This window comes from Caloenas nicobarica, chromosome 20 (assembly GCF_036013445.1).
Source record: "Caloenas nicobarica isolate bCalNic1 chromosome 20, bCalNic1.hap1, whole genome shotgun sequence".
Taxonomy (NCBI): domain Eukaryota; kingdom Metazoa; phylum Chordata; class Aves; order Columbiformes; family Columbidae; genus Caloenas; species Caloenas nicobarica.
Window position 1 is genome coordinate 6,930,020 of NC_088264.1, and position 25,553 is coordinate 6,955,572.

At 38.6% G+C, this 25,553-nt stretch overlaps 1 protein-coding gene across 1 annotated transcript in view; it reads left to right on the forward strand.

Annotated features, from left to right (window-relative positions):
• Nucleotides 1–25,553, forward strand: part of DNM3 (dynamin 3) — a 146,747-nt gene that overhangs the window by 8,424 nt on the left and 112,770 nt on the right. Inside the window, 8 exon segments of the mRNA XM_065648911.1 lie at nt 7,944–8,017; nt 14,943–15,092; nt 16,887–17,090; nt 17,642–17,740; nt 18,769–18,929; nt 21,527–21,669; nt 22,752–22,887; nt 24,227–24,294. Coding sequence (XP_065504983.1) covers nt 7,944–8,017; nt 14,943–15,092; nt 16,887–17,090; nt 17,642–17,740; nt 18,769–18,929; nt 21,527–21,669; nt 22,752–22,887; nt 24,227–24,294 — 1,035 coding nt within the window.

The window sequence follows — 25,553 nt, forward strand, 5'->3', positions numbered from 1 at the left end:
CACCCAAACTTCTACTTAGAGCACTAACAGCAATTTAAAGTGAGTAAAGGATTTTTGTTGTTCATTTTTTCTATTGAGATACAAAAATCTTGCTGCATTTCTGTTCATCTTGAGAATGGATGGGCTTTTATGCACCAATGTTCTATGCAAATTAGTCCTTTCCTAAGAGCAAACGTATCTGATTAAGGAGGATACAGTTGGCCTGCAAAGTCTGCTTTATTCTTTTTGACGTACACATTCTGAGAATCGTTGGTTTTGTGGTTTCTTCCCCTCCAGCCCCCCAGTTGGGATTGATGGAGGGCACTGTCAAGCAGGAAATAGCAGAAGCTTTTGTAAAATCTTAAAGGAGAAAGGAAAAAGGGCATTTTCACAAATGGAATTAGGATGATGCAGCAGAGTTCTGGATGGCTGCCAGGGAGGACAGATGCATGGTGCATGCAGTGGCTTGCTGACGAGACTGCACATTGGCAGCCTCCCGATCTGTTTATACAGCAAGCCTACAGCCCGAGCGTAATCACTGCAAACAGACACTGTTCATCTTACCACTTTGGTGGTTTTGCTTGGTAAGTTCTCATAGCTGTGTATGGCAAGTTTTCAGTCCTATAAACGTTATTGAGACTTTAAAACTTCCTATCATGTAAAAGATACATATATATTTAATATTAGGAAGTGCATTTTCTTTCCTTGCCTCAGTGAACAGGCGTGCCTTTTTCTGTGCAAAAATGCAATGTGAGGTACTCTCGCTGCTGTCAGAATATGACATTAGATTTGGGGTACTAATAATGGGCCGCCTTAGACTTCTGTTCAAATATCCGCTACTTTGGAGAACCTGTTGACTCCAGTCACGTTTGATGGAAGACTTCACCACTGGGACTAGTGTGACTTTGGCACTGATTTTCTAATAGCCCTGTAATGTTTACTTTAATGGGAGACGTGTAGTAATTTCTGGCTTCTTGTTGAGCAGAAACGCTGCTGCTGCTACTTAAAGAAAACATCTTCCAGATACGAGAGAAGTATAACGACAGTGATTTCTAAGCCTGCTCTGTCTCCAGTCTTCTGCATGAAGAGCAAATCTCAAGCTTTGCTTTCTCACCTCAGTGGTGCCTAAGCATTGACATGGAACTTAGTTGTTCTGGAGGTGACCAGCTAGTGTGAATGAAATACCTTGCCATCATATTTGAAGTTCTTCAAGGGCTTTTCAAAAATACCTGAGGTCTCACCTTTAGAGTCAGTGCTCACCATGTTCCAATGGTAAAGGTCTGTTTGGGTGGATTTTTTTCTACTCTTCCCTCTGGATTTATGTATAGTTGGTCATAACTACATAAAGGAGTGGGGAAGACCCAAACAGACATTTTAGGCTGCTATGTTGTTGTGCTGTGAAGAATTTCAAGTTTTGTTTTTTGTGGTTTTGTTTGTTTGTTTGGTTGGTTTTTATTTTTTTTAAAATTATTATTATTGATTCAACTTGTGTGCTTATCTGAAAGTGAAGGATAGGGTAAGTGGGGTGTCCCTGCTTTGGCTGTTCAGTTCCAGTGGTTCAGCAATGGTGATGAAGGACACTGCCAGGTCAGAAAACAGCTTCTCAAAGACACCAAGTTTATCCACCCTGCTTGAAATGAAATTATAGTTAACGGCCCCAGGATGTTTGGATACTCAGTTTCTCATCTCCAAAGACATGCCCAAACTGCATGGGCTGCAATATGTGTAGTTACTACTCCTGGCTGTTGGACTGCATCTTGATTCAGCAGGTTAATTAAAGCAATCTCTTAGCTGAAGGAAGATTTACCTTGAAAGAATGGTTACTGCAAACTGAAACTAAACTTTATTAGAGAGCTTTGTCCAAGCACTAAAATGTCATGATAAGGATGCCAGCATCTGTGCTGTGAGGTTTATAAAAAACCTTGCAAAGATGGGTATTGAGCTTTAGGAGCTAATATATCTGAGATCACTAAAAATCCACAGCCTCTTAATGCATTTAGCTTGTCTATTAGGCCTAATTTAGATAGGTATCATTGATCTTCAATAAAGAGGATTGTTTATTTTCTACATCTTCATGTAAGCTGTGTTTCGTCAGACGGAGATTTTGCAGCCATTGAACAAAGCTGTGGGGGACTCGCTTGATTGACGGACATTGTGCCAATACAAAAAGAATTTACTCTTCTGTAACTAATGAAAGGAGGTGAGAGATCAAGTGGTGACTGATAATAAGCATTGGTCTCTGAGCTAGTGAGGAAGAGCATATGTAGCCAAATAGCAGTATGATGTAGAAAGTGATGTATGCTACTGTATTACTGAATAAAAAAAAAAAAAAGGGATGTGCTTGAGAACAACCAAGCACCACAGAGGTGGTGCCTTAAAGCTTTTGAGACTTCTTGAAAATGTGTCCCGGGGTTACCTTTGTACCGTCATTTGGAGGGTACAGGAGCTGTGATTCCAAAGCTCTAAGGAAGAATAAATACAGTGATGTCTGGCCTCAGTGATGACAAACCTCCTCCGAGAAAGTATTTCACTCAACTTTACAAATTTAATTCTGAAGGAAGCCTCTGCTTAAATGCAAAGTACATTTCCTATCACTTGGGTGCTTGGATAACTGCTTTGTAATGAACAAAAACGCACGAAGGATCTACTGCTGGGTCCTCTGTGGTGTTGGTGAGCATGGGAGCAAGAGCAGGTGAGACAGAATGATCACATCTGCCAAAATAGGCGTTAAGATGTATATTTTTAGCATTAAGAGTTCTTTAGTTATAAATTAACTGGTAATGGTTTATGGATTTTAAAAGGTGAACCCGAGGAAAGAAGTTAGAAATTATTAATATCTCTCTTTGTAGGCTTACACTAGGCCATGCTTTTGTGTATTTTTTTTTTTTTTTAGCATTGTGCTTTGAGGCTAAATATGCTAAATGCAAGAAAAATGAAAGCCTTTTGTAGTACGTCTGTACTCCGTACAGTGTACATTTGCCACACACCAGGGAGACGCTTGGCAGCGTAGGCACGTGTAGGTGTTCACTGTGAAACAGTGCGTTCTTTTGTGCAAGAGATGGCCGTTCGCAGCCAGGGCAAACCAGGAGCGCTCCCAGTGCTCCCAGTGTGCCAGGCCGGGGTCGTATAAACAATAAACGTGCTGTTGGAAAAAAGCCCAGGAAAACTGTTGACTTCTGGCATAATTGCTTCCTATTGCAATTGAAGCTGCGTTGCCGTCCTTGGCGAATCCTGGGAATAAAGAATAAAGGCCTGTGTGGAACGCCAGCACAGCAGTGGTGCTCATGTGAGCGGCCCATGGAATATGGCCTTTCTGCATGAGGGAAGGTTAGTGGAAAAACTTTTATAAGTAACGTTGCCAATATGGTTTGGCAAAATGAAATAGATTTAGATGGGTCATTTGTGCTCCTCTGTAAGAGAATGATGGCTCCTGTCCTGAGCTTGTCTTGTTTCTGCTGTTTGTGAAAAATGTGGAAGCTTTTTCTTTGGAGGGACTTCTGATTTTTATTTTTATTTTTGACAATTCATCACTATCACAGTTTTACTTGTTCCTAGCTCTTTAATGCAGCTACTGTGTAATCATTGACATTTTCCTCCATTATTTGATTTCCTGAATTCCCCGGATTTCCCCTATGTTTAATATGAATTAATTATATTGTAAATTAATCACCAATTATCCTGTATAATACCAACCATGTAACTGATCAAAGCGCAGAACATTTCTCAGTGTTCCCATTTCTTCCACGAGACTCTTCCCATTAATGAATTATCTAATTCCTTTTTCAGCTTATTTGCTTTCTGAGTGTCAGTCAGAGAGGGTGCTATGATAAAGGAAAGACAACATATAGAGACATGAGCTTTTTTGGTTTTTTTCTCACAGTAAAATTGTCTACTGTAGCAAAGATCAGATGCCTGTCTTGTTATTAGAAACTGCTAAAGTGATGGTGTGGCCATTGATAACTTCTTTCGCTATCCTGTGGCATCATTTTTTGAGATCTGGGTTTTAGCAAGTCAAATTTAAACCCATATCTATGACTTTTACACATGAAACAAATGTTTTAGTAGATCTATTTGTCCAGATCTCTGACACTGCAAGTGAGCTGTGTTAGAGAGCAAAGACAGCATAGCTTATGTTGTGCAGTAAGATGTGAGTGATTTTATAATTGTTAGGGTAAAAACTATTTGGCCCTGAAAAAAAATGTGCTCTTGAAAATATTTAATGGTATTCTAGGGTTGAAGAGTTCTTGATGTTCTGGAAGACCTGGCTGCTTGCAACTTATTTGCATCTGATATATCCAGTCCAGGCCACACTGGCCAGGCTTTGCTGCCGTTCTCCAAGCTGTCGTGTCACAGCAGCAGTGCTGCTGAGCCAGTATAGCTGTTGTCAGCAGGGTGCCTTTTGCTGAAAATGTTCTGAGAATAAAGATGTAAAAATAGTTTGATTCTTAATGTAGGATGCATGTCTTTTAAAGGAGTATATCTTTCATTCCCAGCTTTATTGTTGCACAGTGTGTTTCATTCTTGTTTCCTGCACCTTGTTGTTGTTAAGTGGTCTTGCAGCTGTGCACACAGGCTCACTACACCACCACAGAAGACAGCCTTTTCTGCCCCTTGTCCCTGCCTTTGTGCAAATGTTCTCGGGCAGGTCTTTTTTTCGAGATGGATTTATTTGTAGCTGTTGCAACTCTGACGTGATTTTTCTCCCAGCTCTCACTAAACGTACCTGTACACACTGACCGAAGGGTTTGGAAGAGCAGCTGTCTCAAACCTGTCCTTCAAAGAATGTTAAGTGTGCCACCGGGACACTGAGGGGCGTCATCCTTTTGGCCAGAAGGAACCTTTGTAACTTGGATGTGTTCAGTCCTATTCTATTTCTTGCTGCTGAAGCTGTCTTTTAATTATTATTATTTATTTTTGTCGCTGCTAACAAACCCTGTGTAGAAAGCTTTCCATATCAAGGACAGGGGGAGAAGACCTGCATCCTGTCTTGTTGTCAAAGTAGGCATTTCTGCAGAAGCAGTCGTACAGTATTTAATCTGATTCCCTTGCTGATAGAAATGTAATGTGGTGCTGTGGTGCTTTTCCTAAAAAAGTGCAAGTTATGTCTCAGACTTGATTTATGCTTCTGTGTGTGTTTAAAGAACCGTCTTTTTCTAGAAGTACAGATTAGGTATTTATTTGTAATACCCAATTTGGGCTGCACAGAGAAAGTCTGCTGATGCCATTGCGTTGTGGCTTAAGCTGAATTTTTGAAAGTTTTAAAAAAATATTCCCTGTGAGGGCATATTTATTAATAAAGATCAATGTTTCTTTCACAGAGGTAAAATATACATTCAGAAGTTATTGGGGAGGGAAGTTTCTTTCTGAACTCTCCCCATGAACCCCTTTTTATCCTCATTCTTTGCCAGTTTTTCCCCTTCAAACTGTACATCTAAAGCAGAAGCCTTATGTTCTTCTGCTGCAAACTATTTAGCTGGTTATGTGATCAGCACAGCTTGCCCTCTCACCAAGCAGGAATCTCTCTCTGCTGAGGCTTGCTTGAACAGACGATGGGCTTTTTGACAATAGTTCTATTTGTTAGAGAGGGTTATCGAATGCCATCTGGTTTGGACTTGTTAAGAGAACGTTCTGAAGGAAAATTGTTGTCATGCATTTATTTCTGATTTTGCTGTTGAGGGAAGGTCAGTGTTGTGTAACTAGGAGCTGCATTAATGCAGTGTTCATTATCTCTGAATGTGCTTTGTCTGAAGCAAAAAATCAATAAGTCTTTTCAGCCTTTGACTCCCTGAAGAAGTAATTTACTGCCTCATGTTGTGCTGTGGAGGACCTTAGCTTATTTTGTGTGACCAGTTTGTCCTGAATGGCAATTCCTTTTAGCTTCTGGATGGAAAATTTGGGTTTTTTATCCATCTATTTATTTTAAATAAGATCTGAAATGCTTGAAACTCAAAGTAGGAGACTGTCGTCTCAACAGGCGCTTTCTACAATCTGGGCTATTGTCATTTCAGTGCATACAGAAAAATGAATGTTTCTATGAAAATTTTCTCCTCCTGCCTATGAGAAAAATATCAGTAGATGGCACTTCACTGAGGCACAGGTTTCTCTGCATTGCTAAGTATTGAAATTGTATCAGACCTTTTGAAGGCCTTTAGCATCTTTCTAAGCTAGTCCTTGTATCCTACTGCTGTCTCAACTGTTACAAAGCATGGGGGCAGATATAAATCAGTATGTGTGATGTTTTTGCATTATCTTTGTTTTAGAGATTACTTGAATTCCTAATTGATTGCACTTTTGCCTGCAGATCTGTGTTTGAATATAGAAGTTAATGAGCTAGTTTGTGTTTGAACAGCCTCTCCTTTTTTGGTGCGCTTTAGCGTTAGTTTGAAGAGTAATCACATTGTAAGCACACAAACAGGTACTGAGAAAGTGAGACTTTTATCTAGAAATTAACATTGTTTCATTCAAAATGCTGGGGAGTTCTAAAGCGGTGTGGGGCACAGCTGGCAGCCAGTCTTTTTCCTCAGAGCTTTATAATAATTTTTATTTTTTTATGTCTAGATGTTAGGGTGGGAAGGAAGTCTTCAGAGCTTGTATCACAGGTAGAGTTGTCATATTTCTCTTCTGCAGGGTGCCACATCTTTGTTTTCTTGTTGGCGCTTGTGGAAAGAGGTTCGCTGTCGTTGCATTCCTGAGCCTGTCTTGACCAGGGACTCCCCAGACCTAATGTGCTCTGATTTGCACAAATAATATCCTGAAGTTTGAATTATTTGTGTGTTTTATTTTTCATAGATGTAGCCCTCTAGGCTTCGTTTAAAACTTGTAGGTTTGTGTGCTACCTTAAAGGAACTGCTAAAATCAGGCATCCATTAAGTAGCACAAGGTCAGTATGAAGCTACGCAATGACCATAGGTAACACGCGGTTTTTCAGGTGGCTTGAGCAGACCCCTCTAAGCAGTCCTGTCTAAAGGGCTGGCAGGGCTCTAGCTTTTTTCCTTTGACTCCTTTGTCCTTCTCCCCACCCCTCCCAAACACACAGTTCATTCCTGTCTCACTCTTTATACTGGCAGTAGCACATGTGACAACACGGTTATCTGAAGATGCTTATTTGAAGGCAGTACTCTTCAGAGCCCCTCACTGAACCTCATCTCAAGGTTCGGAAAGTTAAATAAGTATAGAAACTGGGGAAGACCCTGGAAAAAAAGTCCTTATTTTGCTTTGAGTTTCTGGACATTGTTTTTGCACTGACAATTGTTTCAAAGTTATTTATTGGGTTTCAGTGGCATGGGGAGTCTCCCTGTCTTTGGAGGCATGGAAAGGATCATGGGGATGCATAATGATATGAGAGAGTTGCTGTCTTTGCTTCCTTGCTTGCTTTCTGGTCCAAGGACACTCCCTCTTGCTGTCCCAGAGTACTTCTAACGTTCGGTTTTCACTCAAAAACTTCTGAGCAGATGTGTTGCTGGAAAAGTTATTTGGGGATTTGAACTGACAAAATTTAAGCATGGGAAAGAGTAGGTGCAGAGTGCTGGTAATTTGGTTTGGCCAGAGTTTTGCTATGGTAATGCGAGAATGTGTGTATTCATACGTCCATATCCTCTTCAAATCAAGTATAGGGTGAGGACACATTTGTTTTAGAGACCCTGATAAATGCAGGCATGGCTTCAGGTACTCGTACTATGCAAGGTGAATTTTGCGGTGTTATATGTGATGGTCATGAAGAAAGAGAATTGGTAATTCCCTGAAACAGTAATTTTGTTTTAATACATAATTTGTCTAATGACCTGCTGCTGATTTGAACCAAAATTAACAACCCTACTTTATAGTAGTGTTCGATGTAAATCTGGCCCCACTAACATTCCATTTTCATTGCAGCCGAAGGTATGGAGGAGGTTCAAAATTAGTTCACTATCTTATGTAACTGGACAGTGCTTTCTGGGTCATAACTGTTTTCTTAATGTTTCTAGGGATTTTCTTCCACGAGGTTCAGGAATTGTAACAAGACGGCCATTGGTCCTGCAACTCATCACTGCCAAAACAGGTAACATCTTTCTCTTTTTGGTTCAATGCCTGGAAAAGTGCTGATGTACTTCAGCAGGAGGAAAAAAAGATTCCAGGAAAACTGAAGCAGTGTGAAGAAAGGTGCAACTAAGCCGTCTGGGACAAAGACCTGCTGCTTCAAAACTGTATGCTCAGGACCAACTAATTTCACTGTCCTGTCTGGGAAAACAGTAAAATCTAAATCCTAGAACACATAGTAAATTTAATCCAAGATCAAACTTGAGGCAGTGAAGAAACATTATTACAAACAAGTGTTTTAGAAATTAGCTTTGATTTATTCCTTTCTTGACGAGCTTCACAGCTGTATTAGTTAACACACCAAAATTGCTGTACTTCCACCTTTAACTCTTGCTCCAGTGCACTCAGATTTGATTCCACACAGCTTGTTTTTGTGACTTGTCTTTTTTGGTTGGGCTCACTGCACTAAATAGAGCAGAAGGTAGGCTGGGGGAGAACAAGGCTTCAGTGTATTTGTCTGGTCCAAAATAAAAATACAGGATGTGTATACCACTGAGCTATGTGACGTATTGAGACCTTTCGTCAGAATTCACCACGTTATACTTTTCTAAGGGGCACTAAACCTGCTGTTTTGTAGCTTAGTTCTCTAGTATATGTAAAAGCAACTATGGTTTTCAATCATTTATTGTTGCTTCTAAACCAATGTAAGCAACAAAATCACTGGTTTAACATTCACTTCCATGCAAAATAGTTAAGAGAAATGAAAAAAAAGTACTTCTGTATGCTCAGCTTAGAAACTTCAAGATGTTCAGGTGTGCGATAAGCTTTATAGTGCTTTATATATATAATAAAAGATCAAATTAATTTTAGTTGGAGATATGAACACTTGCCATTTCTACATATCTGGCTTTAGATCTCTGACAGAGCATGCAGAAATGCATGAATAAAACCTAGCTATGGAGAAGCTTCATCTAATTTTCCCAGCACCATGAGAGCAGAAGAAAGAAAGAATTGAGCTCTGTGCTGGCGTTCCTAACAAAATGACTAAACTGCGGGAACATATGAATTAGTAAGTAAACTCTTACACTCTAACCTCGAGTGGTTAAATACTTATTCCTAGACATCCATCCTAAACTTATCCTGGCTGGTCTGTGTTGCCCTATTTTGTAAAAACATCATTGTCTCATGGTTAAGGGGGCAATGAAAGGGCTTCTCTTTCTGTTTTTTTTTCCCCATTAATATGTTCACATAGTATTAGCTTTAGTGGTAAGTGGCATAATATTATTGTATATTATTATTAGTAGTATAGTATTAGCATTGGCATAGTAGCTTTAGGTAGACCTCTAGGTTTTTGTATAGGTACCTTCTCTGCTGAAAAGTAATTCTTTATTACAACTTAAATAACACAACAAAAACTTTACAAATTCTGAAGAACTAGGCTTCAGCCTAATTTAGTGTTTCCTGGATGTCAAGGCATCCCTTTGGGAAATGCTGTGTATTTCTTGTTTGGGATTAGATGCCAAGGCCTTTGAAAATGCAGGCTTTAATGATTTTGTTACGTTCTTTAAACTTTGTTCTGTTGTTGCTGTTTTTGGTGGTAAAATTTCGAATAACTTTATTGTTTAAGCCACCTTGATCTTTCTGAACTAATTTTAAAAAGAGAAAATTAAGAAAACTCCTTAAAGAAGCACAGTGTTCTTTTACAGGAAGCAGATGCTGGACTGATTTTAGGTCAAGTCCATAATTATCCAAAATGTTATAGAAAGTAATCGGAGGACTGTATCAGGTTCTTGCTGCTGTGGCAAGCTTAACTGGTCTCTAATCCTAGGATCTTTCTTGACTCTTTTAAAAGTAACTATTCTTAATCTTATAGCATTACTTGGGAGGAAGGGGTCACTTTCCTATATACTGTAACATATAGGCATGCAGAAATGACTGCATGATATTTTAGCAACATTTTGAAAGTGGCTGAGTATCTTTTGGAATGTGAATTTGATTGACAGAAGAGATTAAAGCTTCATTTAACTTTAAGTCATTGCACTAAGGGATAAAGACTGGTAGCTAAGGCATTTGTACATACCCAAGTAAGGAAACTGTGACCACTTGTTATTAGGGTTGGCCATGTTGTGGAAGTGTGCATCAGGTTGTGAGAAGTTATCAGGGGCTCTCCAACATCTGGAAGATCTGACACATCGGACTAAAGAGCTGGTCTCTTTATGCGCTTTAAAAATCTGAATATGCAAGGGGTAACATGAAACAATTAAATACAAATTCATCTCATGAGATGAGGAGGGTTGGTTTTTTTAATAACTTTGTTTACTTCATCTTTTAAAAAAAAAAATTCTGTGTAATTAGTACAAAGCTATTTTGTAGTGACCTGTTGACCTTCTTTAATCACTAACATTATTTGGTGGGAACAGTATAATTCCTAAATCGATTTATGCCATTTGCACTTCCACATCCATGCAAATACTGCACTCTGCTGAAATCTTGGAGGCAAAGACAAAGGTTTTAATTAAATATGACAGCTGTCAAGTCAGTCTTTAGTAGTTGTGACTGTTTTCCTCTGAGTTTGATAATGTGAGAAATACCTGGTAGCAAAGAAGTTGTCAAAATGTGGCCTTGGGCAATTCCACAGCATTGGGAATGGCTGGTGTCAAGGGAAACAAGACTCCTGTGCCTTCATTGTTACTAGTCTCCGAAGGAGCTCTGAGGAAAGATTGGTTTTGGAAAAAATAGTCTCATCTGGGAAGATGCAATTCAGTGAGTTTTTTAGAAGGCACAGGTGTGGGCAGGGGGCTGGCGGGCGCTGATGGGGAACTCCAGGTTTTACAAGGCAGGCAAGACAGCTGTGATAAATTAACTTAGCCACTCAGAGGATGCACATGGGAGGAATTCCACCTACTCTTTTCCTGGGTGAGAAGTTGGATGTGAAGGCAGTTGATTTTGTGAGAGTCAGATGTCCAAATCAGACAGCAGACGTGCTGGTTCTGTCAGTATTTGACTGCTGCTGTGAAGGATACAGGAAGCTCATCCGTTCTCACCAGACAGCGTTTGTTTTAAATGCTGAACCATTGTGATATTTCATCAGTTTCCAATGAGTGAAGAAGAGTGCTGGTGTCTCACTTTCTTTACTCGTGATTCCTTTTCAGGAGGAGAAATGTGTTACGTATTCCTGTAGTTGTGCTCTTTGAAGGATGTTTCCCTGTGTGTCTTTAGGATGTAAGTGTTGGCACACAGCATGGGACAAGAATTTTAAGGCTGCATGACTTTTCAGTAGTCTTGGAGCAATATAACTGAATTCTGCATAAGGTACATGAGTTCAGTTTCAACTCTTAATCCTCTCACTACAAGTTTTGCCGGTAAACATGCTAACCTGTACTGATTTGTCATGTGTTACCATGATTTCTTAAAAGAGGACTAGCGAGCTGGTGGGTTTTTCTTTCTTTGAGTTGGTATGCCTTAATTTATATGTTCAAATCTATTTCTTCAACATTCTAAGTAAGATTAAATACTTTTTGTAGGAGTTGGTTGACACTTTTAAATGGTGCTGCTGAGTAAGCTTTGGGAAAGTAATGGCTTGAAATACCTTTGAAGGTCTTGGTTGGTGTGTTGATGTGGGTTTTGTTGTTGTTTTTATTTATTTATTGGGGGGGGGGGGTGTTGTGTTGTGGTTTTTTTTATTTTCTTCCCCTGTTGCCACACATTCTGTATAACTCCAGGCAATCTGTTCTTCCTCTTACTATGCTTTTTCTTGCCTGTGGAAGTGGAATAATTATCTAGATTTCTTGAGACTAAGAAGTATGTTTTTTAAACAGCAGTGACAAAAAATGTACTCAGGTTTTGGGTGAAGTGTTTGTTGTAGGTTTTCTGTTTGTTAAAAGTACATTGTCTGTTATATAAACACTGTTATTTGTTATTTACATGTTAAAATATCTTGGCTCTAGGAGGCTTGTTTTCCTCATTGTGGTAACTATTTTTGGAGGAATTTCAGATTTGCTTCATGGTTGGTTCTTTAGTTTCTTTGCTAAAAAAGTGGCAGATTAACAGAGTTTAAAAATCATTATTCAGGTGGATGTTTTTAGATGAATGAGCCATAGGTACAATACCCACGTTTGTTTGCTCTGTTAATCAGAACACTAAGTGGAAAGTAAATCACCATAAGGTTCAAAAGACATTCTGACTTTCTTTTTTTTTCTGAAGTCTTGCAGATGCTTTCTTCTGTTGAAGTTGCTGAGCTTTAATGCAAGTATGTTTTGTGATGAGACTACTCCTCAAGCATACCCATCTTTTGTTGCCATCTGGTGGCAAAAACAATCCTCTAACATAACACTAAAAAAATTATAAAAATAATTTAGATTGGTTGTTTCAACTAACACGAGTGATTTTCCAGACTTCATCAGCAGGAAAGCATTTGGAGGCCTTCAAGGACAAAAGCTAGAAAGGTGCCACAGTGCCAATAGTAGGGGAAAGACAATGTTTTCATTTTTAATTTATTTTTTATTTCTCTTAACTTCAGTTTCATACAGAAAATACCTGTCTGAAAACTAGATATTAGGCAGGATCACTTTTTCTTGTCTTGCTTCATGTCCATTCACACAAAAATGTAAATAAAATGTTTCCCTGGTATTCTTCTGGGTATGAAAGCTGCAAACTGAAGACTGCATTAAAGCATGTGCTTGTGCAGTCTGGCCGAAGGCATCATTGCCAAGGACAGGATCAGGGCTGAAAGCAGTAAAACAAAGCACTGCTTGTTCATTTGAATTTTTATTCCGTAGGCTGTGCGTGGCGCCACAGGTTATGAACCATTGTAAAGCCTATTCCCTCAGAACTAGTGGGGCCACAGATGTCACTGGGAGGAATGAGCTAGTAATAAATATTAACACAGCTGAAAAGTAGCAAACATTTCCATTTGAATTACCTTGAGGCCATTTCAGTTAGGGGCTCTTTCTGTTACTGAGTATTAAGTGGAACAAAGAGAAAAGCTTCCTCGACTATCAGCTGAGGCAGTCAAGTGATTACAGCTAGGCAACAAGTATTAATTACTGAATCTTGAAATATTTTTCTGAGAAAATCTGATAAACCACTGGGGAAAAAAAAAGGTAACTAAGAAGAATACATTTTACTTTATATCCGTAGCAGTGCATGAAGAACTGAGACAAAATAAGAGCCCTTTGTCAGCTCTCTTTTTCAGTACCTACTTTTCAACTTTGAGTTGACGAATTTTACAAACGTGAATTCTTAAATGTGCTAGAACAACTGAGATGTTTTATTTTGTGCACCACATTATCTTCACTTTGAAATATTTGACTATTCCTTGTTTGTTAAAATAAACAGTTGACAATGAAACATGCAAACCCCCCAGTCATTGTCATGATGCTGCTAGAGCTAAAAAGGAATGTAAGATATTCTGGAATTCTTAAGTTGTCAAAAGTAAGACAGAGATTCTTCTGATGTGCTCCCTTATTTTTAAAATAAGAGATGTGCTATTTTTATGTTAACAAGGGAGAGTTTCCCTGTCCCTCAAGCTTTGAATCTGAAGGGACTATGGTATTACAGTGCAAAAAGGTCGGTGTTTGTTGTTTTTCCCCTCCTCTCCTTTTTTAGCTTTCCGTTTGCTTTAACTATTGTTACGGTTTCATGTGTGGTTTTGACTATTTGGTGGTGTGTGTGGTTTTTTTTTTTTTAACAGCTCTGTTAACGATAGTAATAAAGTGACTGTTGGGAAACCGACTTCAGTACTGATACATAAGGCCCTCTATTGGTCTGTATTCTTAGATCAGTTCTCCTGAGCTACTGTTCTTTTTTGAGTACCAAACAAGCTCTTTGCCCCGATATTTGAGGTCTTTTTTACCAATAAATGATTTCTAGGGAAGAAACACCTAAATGGAACTTTGAGATCAGGCCTTGGATGTGGGATGAGATAAACACACACAACTCTGTCTGGCCTTTCTGCAGTGCTACTGCTTGCACCTCGAGGGAAGCCAATGCGGGCTGATGTCTGTGGTCACCATTTATGTCATTATATCTGATAACAGCCTTGCTGTGTGAGAGAAACTTTTGTGTTCTGTTTTGCCCTGTTTGAAGGAAGAAGCTCCAATTTTAAAATCTTGAGCTGTGCTTTTGGTTATGCAGCTCTAGGGAAGGAAATTCAGAAGGATACAGTAATTAGTATCGGTATTTGGATTCAAGGGTCAAAACAGGGACCTAGTGTCAGGTTTGAGTGTAACAAATTAGACTGTTATCTATCCCTGATTCCTGGCTGTTGCCATTTTAAGGTAAGAGAGCGAGTTGTATGATATTGAAGACTTAGGAATTCATTGTGTTCTACTGCAGCAAAATCACAGCTATATCTAGAAAAGCTTTTCTAAACTTCTTAAGCGTGGCTTGTATTTAGACTACAAGAAGTCTTTAGGAAATGAGGAGTTGTGTTTTGAAAACTTTACAGTGTTTTTAAGTGATCTTATTTTCATGATGAACTTGTAAAAATGTACGGAATTCCTTTGTTAAAATCAGATGTGACATGGGCTCTTAGGTTTTTGAAAACTAGTGCTAGTAATCTTTCATGATACAGAACTTGAATTACTTTTCTTACAGGCAAATGAAATCAGATGAACACTCAGAATCTGATTCACAATCTGTTCCTTATTCCATTAATGTAAACGGTACCTATTTGAATCTTTCGGGTTGTTCCAGATGACATGCTAGAGATAAAAGCAGTAAATCACATCCAGTCAACTTGACTTTTTAACTAACCCTTTCTTGTTGTAGGCTGGTTTTCATCTGTGCAATCATATCAATAGCATGTGCTCGTGTATAATGCTTTCCTGATATCCATGATGACATCCTTTTGTGCGTACACATCTGAAGAATACTAGGGGCTCGAAAGTGGGTGTCCAAGTCTAGAAGCCTGTGAAATACAGAGTTGCTATTGATATTTTTAACAGAGTATGCTGAATTTCTGCACTGCAAAGGGAGGAAATTTACCGATTTTGATGAAGTTCGTCAGGAAATTGAAGTAGAAACAGATAGAATAACAGGAGTGAACAAAGGCATTTCTTCAATTCCTATTAATTTAAGAATATATTCTCCACATGGTAGGTAAAATCATTCTGCTTTCTATTTCTGTCAAGTAATGCATTTTCTGTGTCTGTCTGTCTTAACTGTCGTCTTTTGTACATGCTCTCATTGCTTGAACAGAAGTCTTCTGGGATGAAAAAACTTCTGAGATTGAGTTGAACCAAAAGCGGATATATCTCTGGAAGAATCCTCAACTTCTCCTGTGTTAGGAAATCACTCTGTGTTGGAGAGCAGTTGCCCCTAGAGCTGGGCAGAATGCAGACTCTCTGTCTCATTGAATATCCTCATGATTTAAAAATATTCTCACTCTGCATCAGGGTCAAAACAATCTCTCCTGTAGTACATATACCTTTAGTTAGTAGCTCACTAGTAAAGACAAATAATAGGAGGTGAGAGACTTAGTGGCAAAACTTTTTGCCACCTTCCAGATGGATTCCCTGATCAGGGATCTAGAATGCCATTAAGTCTCCCAGCCCTGTTGGATGCTTATTGTGTGCTGTCCCTAGAAATACATGTAGACAACAATGGTGTTTGAAGCCGCTTTCTGTTGTAGACCCCCAGGATAGATCAAAGTTAATTCGTCTGGTTGCCATCTGCCTATTTAATGAAGGCAATCTAGAGAAAATGTTTTGCATTGAATCTGTCTTGCATACAAGAGAAAAGCGTTATGTTTGGCTGAAGCACTTTATTTTTCCAGCCGCCTCATCTGATGTCTTCATTGTGAATCAAAGGACAGAAAGATTAAAATAAGAGGAGAGGTAATTAAAAAGATGCTGAACCTCCTTTTGATATTCCATGAGCAGCCTTGGCTCTAAACATCTGTCCCTGAGCCCCTCTCTGCTATACAGATGTGGCATAGCCGACTGGAGAGGAGCTGGACTAAATGCCCTGCCCCAGAGCTTGTTTGTTGAACCTGCTGACTCCGAGAGAAAGTGCAGATTTCCTACTTAATGCTCTTACTGTGTTTTATTAGGATCAGTCTTTTAGTTCAGCCGCTATTGTATGAATTAGCCAGACCTGAAATATATGTCTGGTGTTTCCTTTCTAGGAATAGCATTTTTCTTATTTGTCTAAGAGGTGTCCTGTTAGCCCAGTACTGGCTGAGTAAGTTACGGTGCTTCTAGTTGGCACTGTGGCCTGTAGTGGGGAAGTCGCTCCAGAGGAAACAGGCTTTCTTAATGGATAAACTTTTTCACGTTTCTTTCATGTATTAAGAAGTTACAGAATTAAAAACAAACCAACCAACCCCAAAACAAAAGCATACCACCAAACACCTTAACAACAATTTTACTATATAAGTTAGGCTAGCTATTGAGGTTTTTTGGTAATTTCTTAATTGGAGATAGAGTTGAAAGCGTGGTCTGAGAGAGACTGTGTTTAAACAGCAACAACAACACCCAACAGCAGCAACAAACCAACCTAAAACCTGGTTTGGTTTGATTCGAAAGTTGCAATGGGAGTGGTCTGTTGTCTATGCTTCTGTTTGGTGGAAAAAGCTCAGAAAGCCATATTCATTTGTCTAAGAGCCTTCAAGGATATTCAGTGTAAGTATAATCCTCCTATGGCAGTTGTAATATTTAAAATATTAAATAGTACCAATAAATCCAGAGATGAAAGACCAACAAGGAAACAAATGTACTTTCCAGATTGTCAGGCATTTTGTTTGAAACATTGACAACCTTTATATACCTATAAAGGCAATTATGTGGGCTTTTATGTGACTAAAATTTGTCTGCAGCTGTAGATGTATAGACCTCTTTAGACATGTCTGGCACGCTAAACGGTTTTATGCTCCTGTGTTTTCCATATAGTATTAAGCCTGACTCTCATTGATTTGCCGGGAATCACTAAAGTGCCAGTAGGGGATCAGCCTCCAGATATTGAGCAACAGATCAGAGACATGATAATGCAGTTCATTGCCCGAGAAAACTGTCTGATACTGGCTGTGACTCCAGCTAACACTGATCTGGCCAACTCAGATGCACTGAAGTTAGCTAAGGAAGTGGACCCTCAAGGTAAGCGTGAGTGAACATAACCAGCTTTTGTTCTCAAGTGCAATAACATAACTGGAAGTAATAGACCAACTCCTGTCTGAAATATAAATTATAATCTATATGTACAGTCTCACATAGGCTTCAATATCTAAAATAACCATTTGTTAATTCAGTATGATTCAGGTAATGGTGCTGTAAATGTATTTTTAAAATTTGGTCACTAACTCTTATAAGCAAGTGGGGCAATGCCTATCTAGACATTTTTGTACTACCTAGCAAAAATGGACCTTGGTGCTGATGGGATTTTGGGGTACAGGTGATAAATTTTGTACAGTCTTATCATAAGCATGCTGAGCCTTGTTAAAGAGATTTGAGGAATGTCTTTCAGCACTGGCTATGATGACCCTTTCTTTTCCGGATATGCCATAGCAGTTGTGGCTGGTATTGTGTGACATATGATTTGAGAATGTCACATATTTATTATAATTATTATATAATTGTAAGATGTAATTTGTTTTCCTGAATATAAATGATTCTTCACTATTTTTTTCTCTTGTCTTTACCCTCCTCAGGCCTTAGGACCATCGGTGTGATCACAAAATTGGATCTGATGGATGAAGGAACAGATGCAAGAGAAATTCTAGAAAACAAACTACTTCCTCTTCGTAGAGGTGAGAATGTTGCCTATATTCTTTGCAATCCAGAAGGTGGTTTGAGTGAGGATGGTGACTGGGAGTTCTGGAGGTAAACCAAAGGTTATGGGGTTATGAGGAAGAAATTTTTTAAAGTGTGGATGGTAAAACAGTAGAACAGGTTGCCCAGAGAGGTGGTAGATGCTTCATCCCTGGGAACACTCGGCCAGGCTGGATGAGACTCTGAGCAACCTGATTTGGTTGAAGATGTCCCTGCTCATTGCAGGGGGGTTGGACTAGATGAACTTTGAAGGTCCCTTCCCACCCAAACTATTGTATGATTCTATGATGATCTGTTCAGCAAACAAAAAGGGGCTCTACTAAAAATATACTGTAAGTAATTTTTTTTTTTTCTGGACCTGGGAAATACACTGCATATTCTAGAGGAAACAAGAAATGACAGTTGAAGTTGTTGGCCAGTTTTGTTTTGTGTGCCAGATTGCTGTCCCTTACAACAAAGAATTTTTTTTTTCTTTTTACATATGACAGAAGCAAGCACCAGAGCTTGGGTAATCTCATCGTAAACCAAATTTTGACCCTTTCAGAAATTTTCCATGTGATTGTTCTGGCAGCTACGATCACAGTCACTCATACTTTTAACAATATAAAGAATTTTGATTCTAGTTGTAATTTACTGATGAGACCATCTTCTTCCATTATACGAATGTGGAAAACAATTCAGGAGCATGACCTGTGCCTGTGTTTTGATTTTGTTTTGGAGCTTTTTTTGTTTTTTGATTTTTGGAAGTGCTTTCTTTGCAGTACACCAAAGTTTCGGATATTTGTGTATTTGAATCCGTGATTTAAAAGGAAGTATATCTGTTATATATAAACAGGATGAACAATTTAGACACTGTTAAGGTCATTACAGTACTTGTAAACAATACCTGAAATGCCTAATTTGGAAAGTTTTGTTTGAACTGAGGCAGTCAATTTGTATGTAATGTGAATTCAGTAGTTCAGGCAGCAGCTCCATTGACCTACCCATTGTGTTTTTGTTGGTTTAGGTTATATTGGTGTCATAAACAGAAGCCAGAAAGACATTGAGGGGAAGAAGGACATAAAGGCAGCTCTTCTAGCAGAAAGGAAATTCTTTCTTTCCCACCCTGCATACAGGCATATGGCAGATCGAATGGGCACACCGTATCTCCAGAAAGTTCTAAACCAGGTAAAACCTGAAGTCTTTGTGGTGAAAGGCAGCTTTTATGATGATAGGACCAATACAACATGTTTATTGGAATGAATGTTGGTCAGTGAACCTAATTTATTCTTTCCTGCTTTAAACCTTTGTAATATTCACAATGTAATAAACTCAGCTGGATATTACATGTAGCATACAAAAACTTACTGTGAGATATAGTTTCTGATTTTTACTGACAGTTCTGCACTCTCCTGTTCTCTTGAATACTGAATATGAACATAGAAAACAAGATTCAACTACCTTGTTGGAAGAATACCATCCTATTCCTTAATTATCACATTTCTTCTAGTTTAACAGGATTTTTAGAATACAAATTTAGAAATTAGAGGGGAGAAAAAGAGACATTTTGAGCAATCGTGTACTGAGGGTTCACTGTATGTCTATACTTTAACCTCAAAATCTACACTTTATTGCAGCTTTTAATAGAAACAGTGTACTGTATACTAATGATATAAATGACAAATACAGTAATTGGAACAGTTCCGTTGACACAACCTTTATTTTTGCCCCAACCTTTGGTTTACTGCTGAGTCCATGCCAAACTGTGTCAGATCACAGCTTCCTTCAGCAGGAAATAGAGGGCTATTTCCCAGTTACCTGGAGCAGAAACCAATAGCTTACTGTCCTAATGAAGACACTGCCTACGGCAAACTTGGAGGAGTATATAATTCTCTTCACATTTTGTGTCTTTGGGTATTACTCTTTTCATAGCAACATCCCTTAGCTTGAATAACATGTGACCCTAATGATTAGGCATCTCAGCAAGTTTCAAGAGGGAAGTATCGTTTTGTGTCTGCCTCTCTAAAATTACTGGTGATGCCATGATATTATATATATATATATATTTTTTTTTTTTTTAAACTTAGTTTGTCAGCTGACCAGTGTTCTTGGCATTCCAACAAGTCAAACTGGATAGTGTTTTTTTCAGTTCACTGTCAAATTGCAGCCTTTGGTCTGGAATGGACAAAGACCAGGTCAGCCTGGCTTTGTCCGTTTTGGACAGCAGATGGAAACAGCAGAAAAGTTATTGATTAAGGAAGGAAAAAACATGCTGGCCTGCTCAGTTTCTTGCTACAGTGACTTTGCAGCTGTAACTAACTTGCCAGGCCGGTTTATGGCATGCTCTGGACTCGCTCAAGAACAGTGCTAGTGCCATTTATTTGTGCCTCAGAACCAAAGTCTTCAGCAGGATGCAAGACCTTGCCTGTATCCTGCAATTTCATCTGTGCTTAGGATGTTTTGCCTCTCTTTATGTCTTGAAAGTCTAATCCATGTGTCTTAGTTTTGAGACTGAGGCACGAGCCACATACGCCTTTGTACTGTCTTATCTGTCCTGACTTGCATTACTTCATATACTATTAACTTTTTTGTGAGCTGCTTTGTAAATTTACCTATTTCAGTGTGAAAAAGGCCTTCTGTTGCTATTACTTTGTGTAGAATATTATATATATGGGAAGATCTATTTAAGTTTCATCTCCAAGATATTAAACACCTATCAGTGCTTGTGGTTTCAGGTAATATTTTGATTTCTCTGTATCCACAAGGTGGTGCTCCAGGGAAACTCCAGCTTTTGATTTTGTGCCTGTCGGGTCTGCTGAACTTTTGTGTTTATATATTTTAGTATATGACATTCTTAACTTGTAGCTTCTCTGATAGGGGTTGGGAAGAGGGTTTGTAGTGTAGTGCAAGAAGTGTGCTTTAGTTTTAATCAAGGAATGGGCACAATGCATGAGAAGTTAATGACACAGGTAAGACATCAATAGTGCTGTCCAAACACATGACAAGGTAAATGTGCAAAAGTAAGGTAAGTTACACACAGATCTGGTAAGCCTTTTTCTACTCCCCTTCAATTTATTTTCCAGTACTTTTAGTTATATTTTCAGAAATGAGAACTGGTAGTCTTGAGTGATAAAAGCTTTTTCAGCCAAAAATCAAGTGTTTAAAAAATGTGAAGTTCTATAATCATTAATATGAGAGCAAAATCTCTTCCCTTTATTATACTTTGTACAAGGGAGCAGGAATCACGTGGAGGTGACTTTTCCCAATGGTGAGGAGTGCCAAGTAGATACTCTATATGTCTGTACTTCCCCACATCTCTGTTCTCAATGGGCTGTGGATGCTCAGAAACTCTTCCTTGTCCCATATTGTCTGGTAGCTGTACAGTAAAGGAGTCATTGTGCTGAACAAAATATATAGGGAATTGGGAATCTCCCTGAGGAAAACCAGCAAAGTGGGAGTGGTGTTGTGAGTGCTGAGTGACGAGAGATTGTTTCAAATCAAATATGTAATGCGTATAAGTTTTTTGTGTGTAACTGAACAAGTATGTAGTAACGGGGCTCAGCGCGTGGGAGGACGAAGGAATTTTTCAAGTCTCCTTATAATGTGTATGCAAAAGAGATGTTGTGTTGTTCTTTAGCAGTCTCCATTGCTTCAAAGATCAAAAGGAGCTACGCTAGTAAACTAGCACAGGTCATGGTTGATATGCTTGGCAGTCAGAAGGAAATGTTTGTGCTCTTGCTTTCATTTTTATTAACAGTATAAAAGGACTTTTATTTGCTTTTTAGCAACTTACCAATCACATTCGCGATACCCTGCCAGCCTTCAGAAGCAAACTGCAGAGCCAGCTGCTTTCCATAGAACATGAAGTAGAGGTATACAAAAACTTCAGACCAGAAGATCCAACCAGAAAAACGAAAGCCTTGTTGCAGTGAGTGTCTAGTCTTTTGTCTACTTTTCTACTTCATCTAGGTTTGTTTTGCCCCACCTTTTTTTTTTTTTTTTTAAATTTCTAATGAGTTTATATTTAAAGATTAGGATATGGTTAAGGATTCTGTATGCAAAGTCCGAAGAATTATGTGCTCGATGTTCCAGAACACTTTATTTACTTTACAATCTCAGCAGTTTTCCCTAAATTAATTTTAGTAATCCTAGAAAAGAGAGAAAGCAGAACAGGAAAAGGTGCAAAAATGGAAAACATTGATGATCAAAGGTAAGAAACTGCTTCTGATTGTATAGACAAATTCTTCATCCTGCCAAAAATATAACCTCAAGCAAGGGAAGGAGATTGTGTTAGAAGTCTGTGAGATGAGGAAAATGGTCACCTGAACTAGACAGGCTTTCTTGAGCCAGCTAAAGGCTCCGATTTAGTGCTTGGCTTTGTAACAACTCTGTCCAAAAGAGTCTGTCCCTCATGACTTCAGATGTTTTGGCTGCAGAAACAGAAGGACATCACCTTGACTCTTCCATGGCAGTACAACATGGGTGGTTTTTTTCAGTCTGTATATTTGGTGACTTAACTGCTAGAAACACATGTATGAAACTTAAACATTCAGGAATTTTGTTTGCTTATCCTGCTAAAAAGGATGCTATCGCTTTTTATTCTCTTAAAAATAGTTAAAAATTTACATTTACAATTATTGTGATAATAGATAAAACATGAACGTAGCCTGGTACCATGCTGTATTTGTAGCTGACTTTAATATACAGTTTAATAAACAGTGTTTTTAAAAATATAACATTTATGAAGAAAGCAAATATATACTGCTCTATGTCCTGTGAGAGAGGAGGAGTGTGAGGGGGTGTGTATAGTTACGGATTTTTAGGGGTTGGTAGCTTAGCTGAATGAGTTATTATAGATAGTTTTGTCGATTCCTAAACATGTTTTAATAGGCACTGGTTGTCACATAGTACTGAAGTAAGAGTTGGTTGTCGAATGTTGTTTAAATGGTTGTGTGGTTTTTTGTTTGTTTTTTGTTTTTTTTTTTTTTGTCTCCCCACTTTGAAATTTAGGATGGTACAGCAGTTTTCAGTGGACTTCGAAAAAAGAATCGAAGGATCAGGAGATCAGGTTGATACACTAGAACTTTCAGGAGGTGCCAAAATCAACCGTATTTTCCATGAACGTTTTCCTTTTGAACTAGTAAAGGTATTTAGCCATCTTGATTGTGTGCTTTGTGTTTTATTTATGTGTTCTTATGTTCATACTGATAGTAGTAAAGCCAAGATAAGGTCTGATTGGAAGAACATGCTCTTAGCTGTGGAAGAAATTACGTGAAGTGGTAATTGAGACATTTGGCTTCATTTCTAGTTTTGGATACTAAGACATGCTAAGAATTCTGAAATATAGGAATTAGAAAATAATTATATTCCCAGTTCTTACTATTTTCCATGCTTTTTTAAATTGTTTTATCACAAATGGCATCTTCCTCCTGGTTAGATGAGGCAGGCAAACAACTATAGTTGGTAAATATAAGTTGTTGTGTTCAAATAGCTAGTAAAGTTGTAGAAAATAGCCATTTTCTGTGTTTCCTACTTCCTGTGTTCAAAGCATAAAACCAAGGCCAGCTTTCAGTCCTACATTTTCATAGTGGGAGGTGGAGCACAAGCAAATTTAGTGTTCTGAGATAGTACTTCTCCTCTTGATACATCTCTTCTTGTTTACCCATCCTTTGCGTAACAATAAACAGAGGTCCAGTGGGGTGTGAACTAATGAAACCTGGATTTCTATGAATGTATGTTACATATTCTTTGATATTTCTTTCACTGCAGTGACTTCAGCTTCCCCTCACCATACCACTGTATCTCTAGTCCCCATTCTTTTACACTTTTCCTAAACCTCCTTTCTATACCTGTTCTATGTTCAGCTGCCTTGACATCCCCCAGCTTTCAGCTGGATAAGAACAAGACAGGGTTGTGGCTGGTCCCAGGGTTTAAATGTGGTAGGTCATCTAGCAGTCCAACAGCACAGGGGACACTTGGGCTTAGGTAATGACCCTTCTGTTTGTGACCACACTAACTTCTCTTCCAGCTAGCTGGCTTTCAAGAAGCTTGAAGAAAAGCTTTATAAAGTCATCACTGAGACCACTACTCTCTTAAATTTCATTGAAAAGCAGTAAACTGGGAAGGGGAGGATAAATGGACCATGATCACAGAAGTTGCATCACTTTAGGAAACGGGGCTTTAAAAAAAAGAGTTGCATCTTCCAAATGCTGTTTCTGGCTTACTCTATCAGCTCTGCAAGATCGTTCCAGCTGTTGCTATATATGGAATGGAAGGGTGCATAATTTTCAACAATCCTTACTGCTGCCTGTAGCCTTAGTGTTGAAATGTTCTAAAATACTTATGCTTTGTTTAGTGTAAATATGAATTAGTATTTTTGCCAGTTGAACTTGCCTGTCTTCCAGTTATACTGGGAGATGTAATATTTTTTTTGTTTTATTTAAAAACTTACCCTAGTATGATCTCATATGCTTTCGTTCTTCTAGATGGAATTCAATGAGAAGGAGCTGCGGAGGGAAATAAGTTATGCCATCAAGAACATTCATGGTATCAGGCAAGTGCTCCCATGTTTTCAAGGCCATTCACATTATAGAGAGTGTAGCGTCTTGAACCTACAGGCTCCCTGGCTATTGACTGCTAGACTACATTGCTAACATGCAGCTCCCAGCAGCTGACCTTCATCTTCCACTCCTTCACACTTCTGTTTTTCAGGTAGCTGTTTTGAGCCAAACAACTGATTTGCCTGAAGAGGTTTAATTTACTTAGAAATGCTGGAAAATTATTTTACAGAGAAAATCTGTTACTTTTTTTTTTTCTGGTAGAGTCTGCAGTTCTGGTGTGCCTGCATTCCTGAAAAAATAATAAGTTTTAGAGGGAAACTTGTGCCTTGGTATAGGAAAAAACTTTCAGCTTGTGTTACAGCAGACTCCTTGCACTATCTTGCTCTGCTTTATTTTCGACTGTTTCTTGAAATGACTGATTTACAAGTGACTTGGCTGAGGTTGTGGGTATGTCTGCAGTATATTGTTGGGTTTGGGAAGAGGAGGTATTTGGTTTGGAATGACCCAATTATCTCCCTTTGGAACCATCAGTCTGTTTTGGAGGGACACTTTATCAGACACGTACCCATTTTTTTATCTTTTGACGATAGAACACGTTCCAAAAGGCTTGGGTTCTTTTTTTGGGGTGTGTTTTTTTTGTTTTTTGTTTTTTTTACCTCTTCCTACCAACTTGTGATTACATAATATCTTTTGAAAGCATTGCTTATAAGCTGTGTTCTTAGTTTTTTGGAAAATGTTCTTCATGTTACTTGTATAATTATGTTACCAAGGTGACTTGGTGAGCGCTCAGCCCTGAAGCCTTGAAGCAAGAGAATTCTCTGCACCAGCAAATGGTGAAATGAGAATGTTATGCAAATCATCTGTAGTCCATTTCTACATTATTTGAATAGTATAACTTATCAGAGAAAGGAACACGAAATAGACTACTTGAAGTTTTCCAAAGGTTTGGAGAAACTGATATTTTAGGCCAAGATAAAGGGCCGAGATTGGAGGACACAAACAGAAGCTATACATTAAGTTGGCTATGCCTTTACTGTCACATGAAGGAGATAATGGACAGACGTTTATTTCCTTTTCTTGGTCAATTTAAGGAAGTACTGAGGTAGGTCTTGCTTCCTGTTGCTTAGGTAGTTGATTCCCAAGGAAGTTTACATACAAGATGCACCAGAACTCCAAGGCTAAGTGATTTCTTCTTGGGGGTTGTGAAATTGAAGTCACGTGCAACTCAGCTGTTACCTGCTAGGAATTACAA